Consider the following 8,452-nt stretch of genomic DNA (forward strand, 5'->3'; position numbering starts at 1 on the left):
TGTTTACACTGATAAGACATTTTTGTGAGAAGACCGATGTCACATGGTTTGACAAACACCGCTCTAGCTCTGCCACCGTTTACCACAAATGCGGAAGTGCAACATAGGCGGATTGAGAAGCATCCGATGCAACAAAAACAAACATCTCCATCTTAAACTGACAGATTTTAATTATGTTACTTAGATTGACGCACCGATGTGTCAATGGACTCTAGGGGGTTACACTGGAAAGGMAGTTTGTTTCCTGGATTATGTCAAAACAAATGTGATCGGATACATCAATATTCTAACATGCAGCTGTCAGTACAGATGTGATAGCGGCCCAAATGTCTCGTATGTCATTGTTAAACAATTGAATAAGAACTCCTGTTGTTTAGAAAGATGAGATTAGAAAACGTTTTGGTCCATTAAGTTTGCACAGAATGGAAAAGTGTCTTTGGCGCTCTGGCTTACATTAAATGGATGAAAACATACATATTACATAAAGTATTTACATGTCAGTTCATCTTATTTAGAATTGTCACTGCGGAGGGGATTTCTCCAGCCATTCTTCCGTGCGAGTGGCACCTTTCATCTCTGACCAGACAGCATTTGGAAGGATACATGCAGTGGGCGGGCGTGGTCGTTGAAGGCCTGGAGTGATTTCCTTGTAATGTTCTGTGTGTACAGTTCTTGCAGTTGTGGCTGTTTTGCTGCTGACTATTTTGCTGACCTGATTGACAACTTTTGCCATTTTACTTCTGTCCCTGAACGAGAGGTTCCCAATTCCCATACCAGGTGGAGATGAAGGTGAGAACACTCTCGATCAGGGATCTTTACACCATGGTCAGTGTGTGTTTGCTTGCATTATTCCGCATCTTACCACCGAGGCATAGTTCTTTAGTCTTGGTGAAATTGACGTCAATGAAGCTATTGTCAAAACATGTCGCGAGGTCATCAATTAACTGGGAGAAACTTGAGCTGGATTTGCCATCCAGGCAAGCAACCAGAGCCATGTCGTCCGCATACAGGTATTTGATGAAGGTGAGGTCACTGTTTTTGCATACAGTTGTTATTTGTGTATACGGAGAACAGGAGTGTGTGCTCTTTCTAGATACAGCTGTGAGAACTTCCTGAAGCCAGCAGTGTCCTGGAGGGTAGGTCCCTGAAACTGAGCGCTAGATTCAGTTTACCAATCTGATACTGACTGGTGATTTCCCCTCAACACACATTACTCAGTTTGTTCTGTTGTTAATTGCCAGAAAAGAGAACATTTTTATTCAGAAGTTGGACGTATTAAGAAATTCACAATGACAAAGTATTCATTTGTTGTTTTCATRTCAGATTCATTTCAGGCTATTATTGCACTCAGTGCAGTAATATAATTTATACCCTTTAGTATGAGTGCTCATATGTGATGTTAGGCGATGTTTATAACCAAAGCATTTGTAACATTCTTTGCACTGGTAAAGTTTCTCCCCTATGTGAACACGCTGATGACGTCTTAAATAGCTTAATGCGATGTAACCTTTCCTGCATACAGGACAGCTATATGGTCTCTCTCCTGTATGAGCTCTCATATGCAACGTCAATTCTATCTTCTGGTTGAAGGCTTTGCCACAGTCTTTGCACTGATATGGTCTCTCCCCGGTATGTATCCTCGAATGGACGGTCAAGTGTCCCTTCTGGCTAAACCTTTTGCCACATTGTTTGCACTGATATGGATTATCTCCTGTGTGTACCCTTGTATGTCTGTCCAAGTCACCTTTCTGGATGAAGCTTTTGCCACATTGTTTGCACAGATAAGATTTCTCTCCTATGTGTATCCTTGAATGGATGGTCAAGTGTCCCTTACGTGTGAAGCTGTTGCCACATTGTTGACACCGATATGGTTTCTCCACTGCAGCAGAGTAGTCTGGATGATTTGAGAGGGGCTGATCACTGGTTGGTTTTGCTACTCTGTAGCCCTCTCCATCAGCTTCTGTTTTGATCTCCTCAGTTATGATGATAGCTAGAGTGCTCCTCTCTCCATCATCCACAGTTTGGTTTTGGTACAGATATGAGGGCTGAGGTGAGTCCTCCTGACTGAGTCTGAGCTCCTGTTGTTCTTTAATCTGTGTGGGCTCTGGGTCCTCCTGCCTTAGACTGGGGCTCCACTCCTGCTCACAGTTCTGCTGCTCAGGGGGAACGGCAGGAGACAGTAGCTGGAAGTCTGGAGGGGAAAAAATATATTCAATCAATATAGACTTAATATCTGTAATTTTGTTAGGAAGGCCTCTCTGTGCTCAAAAAMAAAACTAGTTTGTTGACTAGTCTACACTACAGCACGGAAAYYACTATACTGACACTCCTGACCTACAAAAATATATRTKATTTCAGAATMAGTTCAAATTAGGTTAAYTTTATGGTTAGGATTAAGGTAAGGGTCAGTTTTAGATTTTGGTTACAGGACAGGAGTGCCTTATAGCCGGTACCCCAGCACGTGACTTAACAAAGCAATGTTGGCGAACCAGGAGTTGCGTTCAAGGGCGCGCAAGAGAGGAAGAGGGTTTCCACTAGTTACCACAGCCACAAAGTCAAAATTGGCTAAATTGTGAAAACGAACATTTTGCTTCTTGATCTTAATTTAAGGTGTGGTTAGGTTTAACATTTTAAGAATCATTTTTGAAAAGGCGGGATTTATGGCATTGTGGCTGTGGTAACTAGTAACGACCGAGGAAGAGACAAAGCTCTTTGGCATGGGAGAGGCTATACGGACACGCCTGGTGCACAAAATTGATGATGCATGTCGCGCAGCGAGAGTTGAGTGGAGACAAACGGATTCTGTTCAGTCAATCATCGTAACTAGCTCTCGTTTGTTTTCTTAAAGGGTCGCTAAACGACCTATGGGAACTCCTTCACGTGATCTGACTGAGATGTTTTAATGTGATGAATTTGAAACTTGTCTGCCAAAGTTGGAACTTGTGAGATTGTTCAGATTCATTCCGTTTTTATCTGAGTAACCAGCAACCACGGATAACCACAAGGAGAATAAGGTGAGGAAACAGTCCACGTCACTCAGGCCTATCTTTTTGAAAAATCACAATTTATTTAAATCTCTAGTTTAGTAAAATAAGTAGTTTTGTTGTGATCACAAGATAATCTTAACTCAGGTAAAGAGTGCCACAGTCAGGCAGAAAAATCTGAATGCTCTTAGTTTCCCTGGCTGATATGGCTGCTACTTAGAAATACTATAACAGTAAATTAATAGATGACAATCACTGCTATAAACCTTTCTCCAATATAATCGCATAGTTTACACAGACCCACCGCGGACCTTTGACAAATACATCTCTGTGTGAAAAGGTGTCCCATGGTCTGTTTTTGTCAACGAGCTCAATGTATTCCAAACACTGGTGGTAACCAGATGATCCCAATAATTCAGGTAGTAAACGTTGGTACAGTACAGTGCATTCGGAAAGTATTCAGACCCCTTTACATATTTTGTCACGTTACAGCCTTATTCTAAGATGGATTCAATTGTTTTTCCCCCTCATCAATCTACACAAAATACCCCATAATGACAAAAAAAGGAAATATCACATTTACATAAGTATTCAGACCCTTTACTCAGTACTTTGTTGAGGCGCTTTTGGCAGCGAATACAGCCTTGAGTCTCGTTGGGTATGAAGCTAGAAGCTTGGCACAGCTGTATTTGGGGAGTTTCTCCCATTCTTCTCTGCAGATCCTCTCAAGATCTGTCAGGTAGGATGGGGAGCGTCGCTGCACAGCTATTCCAGAGATGTTCAAATCGGGTTCAAGTCCGGGCCCCGGCCGAACCACTCAAGGACATTCAGAGACTTGTCCCGAAGCCACTCCTGCGTTGTCTTGGCTGTGTGCTTAGGGTTGTTGTCCTGTTGGAAGGTGAACCTTTGRCCCAGTCTGAGGTCTTGAGCGGTCTGAAGCAGGTTTTCATCAAGGATCTCGCTGTACTTTGCTCCGTTCATCTACCCCTCAATCCTGACTAGTCTCCCAGTCCCTGTCGCTGAAAAAACATCCCCACAGCATGATGCTGCCACCACCATGCTTCACCATAGGGATGGTGCCAGGTTTCCTCCAGATGTGACGCTTGGCATTCAGGCCAAAGAGAATCCTTTAGGTGCCTTTTGGCAAACTCCAAACGGGCTGTCATGTGCCTTTTACTGAGAAGTGGCTTCCATCTGGCCACTCTACCATAAAGCCCTGATTGGTGGAGTGCTGCAGAGAATGGTTGTCCTTCTGGAAGGTTTTTCCATCTCCACAGAAGAACTTTGGAGCTGTCAGAGTGACCATCGGGTTCTTGGTCACCTCCCTGACCAAGGCCCTTCACCCCTGATTGCTCAGTTTGGCCAGGCGGCAAGCTCTAGGAAGAGACTTGGTGGTTCCAAACTTCTTCCATTTAAGAATGATGGAGGCCACTGTGTTCTTGGGGACCTTCAAATGCTGCAGAAATGTTTTGGTACCCTTGCACAGATCTGTGCTTCGACACAATCKTGTCTCGGAGCTGTACGGAAAATTCCTTCAACCTCATGGCTTGGTTTTTGGAAGTCAAGCTGTTCGTTTTATTAAAGAAATGTTGGTTGAAACCTCTCTCTCTGACTCTGCGTACCGGCTGATAGCGACCTTGTTGTCGTTTCACTAAAGTTGGTCGGTGAAAAAAAGACTGCATTACAATAGCGCCACCTGCCGTATTGGAGAATTTCATGGAAAACCATTGTTGTCAGTAAGTATATTCCAAAATATTTTATGTTAATTAAGGTACGAGATCTTTGAGCCACATTACCGGGACCAAGTTTTGCCCTCAGTTTCAATATGGGTCCCAACCAGACAAAACACCACTTTTTTTTCATGCCTTTGCCTTGTCTTTTAGTACCTTCTAATTAAAGCACCCGGGCTCCCGAGTGGCACAGCGGTCTAAGGCACTGCATCTCAGTGCTAGACTACACTACGCTAGACTCACTACAGACCCTGGTTCGATTCCAGGCTGTATCACAACCGGCCGTGATTGGGAGTCCTATTGGCCCAGAGTGTTGGCCGGGGTAGGCCGTCATTGTAAATAAGAATTTGTTCTTAACTGACTTACCTAGTAAAATTAAAAGCTGCAATATGTAACTTTTTGTCAGAGGAGGGCCCAAAAAATGGTCAAAGCTCCAGTCACCCTAGTCATAGACTGTTCTCTCTGCTACCGCACGACAAGCGGTAGCGGAGCGCCACGTCTAGGACCAAAAGGCTCCTGAACAGTTCTACCCCCAAGCCATAAGACTGCTGAACAATTAATCAAATGGTCACCAAATGGCACCCCCCCTTAGTTTTTACACTGCTGCTACTCGCTGTTTATTATCTATGCATAGTCACTTAACAAATTACCTCGAATAACCTGTACCCCGCACATTGATTTGGTACCGGTACCCCTTGTATATAGCCTCGTTATTTGTTATGTACATTTCTTGTTACTTTTTGATTTGATTTGATTTTTTAACTTCAGTTTATTTAGTAAATATTTTCTTGACTCTATTTCTTGAACTGCATTGTTGGTTAAGGGCTTGTAAGTAAGCATTTCATGGTAAGGTCTACAGCTTTTGTATTCGGCGCATGTGACAAATAACATTTGATTTGATATTTAACTTTTTGGGCAACACGACCAAATTCACTTAGAATGTTAGTTATAGATCTATCATTCTCATTGAAAGCAAATATTTTCTTTCAGTTTTGTACACCAGCTTCAAATAGCTGAAATTAAAATGTTTTTGGTTATGGAAAATATATTTCAGAGGTTGAGATGGTACGGCGACTCTCTACACTATACTTGCTTGTTTTGTCACGAACTTAAATTAGGCGAACTATTACAATTTGAGCAACCAATAAATGGCGGAGCGATTTCTGCATAGTGCACCCACAAAGTTTCTAACATCTTGAACACACCTACAGCGTCATTGGGCCAAATGGTACGCAGCATCATCTGGATATGTGTGCAATAAAAGTTTAACTTTCACCTTCTGCTACAATTTCCTTCAAAGCCATCTACACATACAATTTGATGCATACGTTCGATAAATCCAACTTACGCTTCGAACACACCGACTGCGTCATTGCATCACTGCTGCATAACATTTTGCGCAGCTAGGCAACTATACTGATGCAGGTACCTTTTGCAAATGGTCGCATGCGGTTGGACACATGGAGGAGAGAATAATTTTCGCAGTATCTTCAAAACCGTGTCTTTTTGACACAACTGCTGACAGCTACAGGGACATAACACAAAAATGCTGCTTGGAGACAAGTGTCCACGATAGTAGGATTGCCAGGTCAGTTTAGTAGTGAGCTTGTGCTAGATGTGGCTAGTTAGCGTTAGCTAGCTAGCTAACCTAGCTTGCTAACCTAGCCAATGAGGTGTGTGTGAAAAATAGTCAAATAATTATGCTAGTTACTACCCTTGATAACTTTACCAAATTTTCATGTTTGAAAGAGTGAATGCTAGATAAATAGTCATGGAAATGGTAGATACTACCAGTCGAAGCTCTTGAATTAGACGGTGGAACTCCCCTGCCTGCTTTCGGGACTTTAACCATCTCTGGACCCACACGACCTGCGCTTTCGGCGGGGCTGGTCCCGGCCAACACGCGATCAAGACCACCTTCTCAACGTTGGTCTCATTGTTGAAAGAGCCTACTGTTGAAAACAAGTTTACTGGAGAACTGAGACGAAGTAGAGACTCTGGACAGGGTGGATTAGGTTTAATTAAAAGCAATTTATTCAGAGGTAAAAATATCTGAAATAGCGTGCACGGACCCTTTCATCAAGCTCAAATGGAATCTCTGAAAGAAGCCCTGATAACAGAGTGCATATACATTTTATACAGTACAGAAAGTAGGTTGAGTCTGGAAGTTCTGGTCCTCTGGTTGGTTCTGATGAGTTGGGCGAGGTCTCCTTCAGGCCAGTATCACTGTCCATTGGCTCTGAGTAGAGTTCTTTGTCTTCAGAAATGTTCAGCTAAAACAGGAGATTAGGTGTGTGCGTAGATGTTCCTATTTTGACATTTCTGTGTGTCTCTGTAAAATGTTCAGACTGAAGAGGAGTTTTTGTGTGGGCGTAGATGTTCCTGTCTTATCTGTGTTTATGAAAGGTTTCCGTCAGCCCTCTGTCCTTGGGTATGTGGTGTCTCAGTTTCTCGTGATCTGCAGTACCAGGCACCCCTTTTCTTATCAGTCTTTATGAAAAGGCTGTGACAGCCATCTGTCTCTGGGTGTGTGTGGGTCTCAGTTTCTCGTGATATGCAGTACCAGGCACCACTTTTCTTATCAGTCTTTATGAAAAGGCCTGTGTCAGCCATCTGTCTCTGGGTGTGTGTGGGTCTCCGTATCTGCTATGAGTTGTGAGAACCCTGTTTGGAAAGAAGTTAGTTATAACAATGTATTAGCAAATATGCTTGTGTTATAATAAATGATATTTATTACACTACTCTGCCTATCTTTACTATTTATTATTGCATTTCGCTCCAAAACTGCATTTTGGAGGGAAATTATATATAGGCTCTCACAATTAATTTGAGGATGTCATCGAATAAATAATATACTTGGCAAATAAATTTATAAAAAATGTAAAGAATTATGCAATCAAACTGTTTTTATGTAATCACAAATTTTTACTGAATGTGTGTGCAAAAAAAATCACATTCATATTTTGCTACTTTCTGTCAAGTCCACTCATAGAATTTGATGCATACGTTCGATAAATCGAACGTATGCACCACACAGAACGCACTGCAACTGCCTCTGCAATGCAATGCTGCAAGGCAAACGCAGTGTTCCATTGGAAATGAATGTAGTTCTGGTGTACCAACATGCCAAACCACTGTTGGTGCGATCGATGCGTAAAACCCAGAGGCGCAACATCTTGGAACTTCCAGGATCCTTGTGAAACAGACCAAGCCGGGGTTTGGGGTTTGAGAATCAATGAGAGAAGTGAAAATCTTCCAAACAGTACATCATATAACATTATTACACCACTACATATCTACAGTACAAAATGTATATACCACCATACAACAATATTACAGTGAACGTGTGTGCTAGTGTGTGTATGGTGTGTCTGTTCCTGTGCATCTCTTGTGGCGTTCAGCAGGTCAGCCACCAGGGGGAGACTCGTCGAGGCCTGGTGACAGACGGCGTATAGATCACGAGGCGATGGCTCCATCTGCTGGATGTACCAGGTCTCATGGGATCTCCGGCCATGACTAATTGGGCTGATTGGGGATTGGTGAGTAATCAAGGCTGATTGCTCACCAGCTGTATAAGTCCATAAAGCTGCCAAAAGGGCAGCCACAGGAGAGACTGGGGGAGGAAAGGACCCCGTATAGTTGGGATGGTACCAGAGGTAACAGGAGGGAGTTCAGTTTTGATCCCACAGGATACAGGAGCCCAGAAGATGGTATCCCGGAGAGGGTCTCTTGGGGGAG

The 8,452-nt window shown here is 43.0% G+C and overlaps 1 protein-coding gene across 1 annotated transcript; it reads right to left on the reverse strand.

Moving 5' to 3' along the window:
* Positions 1–205: 205 nt before the first annotated feature.
* LOC111956459 (zinc finger protein 502-like) lies at positions 206–8,228 on the reverse strand. The gene is made up of 2 exons (XM_070436589.1): positions 8,204–8,228; positions 206–2,233 (listed from the first exon to the last, which is right to left on the reverse strand). The coding sequence occupies exons 1-2, from the start codon at positions 8,226–8,228 to the stop codon at positions 1,326–1,328; spliced, it is 933 nt and encodes a 310-aa protein (XP_070292690.1). The 3' UTR covers positions 206–1,325.
* Positions 8,229–8,452: the final 224 nt, after the last annotated feature.

Source organism: Salvelinus sp. IW2-2015, linkage group LG32 (assembly GCF_002910315.2).
Source record: "Salvelinus sp. IW2-2015 linkage group LG32, ASM291031v2, whole genome shotgun sequence".
Lineage (NCBI taxonomy): Eukaryota > Metazoa > Chordata > Actinopteri > Salmoniformes > Salmonidae > Salvelinus > Salvelinus sp. IW2-2015.

Coding starts and splice junctions, on each gene's coding strand:
- LOC111956459 (XM_070436589.1), bottom strand. CDS start 8,228: ATGGCCGGAGATCCCATGAGACCTG. Junction 2,234..8,203: donor CGGAGATCCCATGAGACCTG/GTACATCCAGCA, acceptor ACAAAATTACAG/ATATTAAGTCTATATTGATT.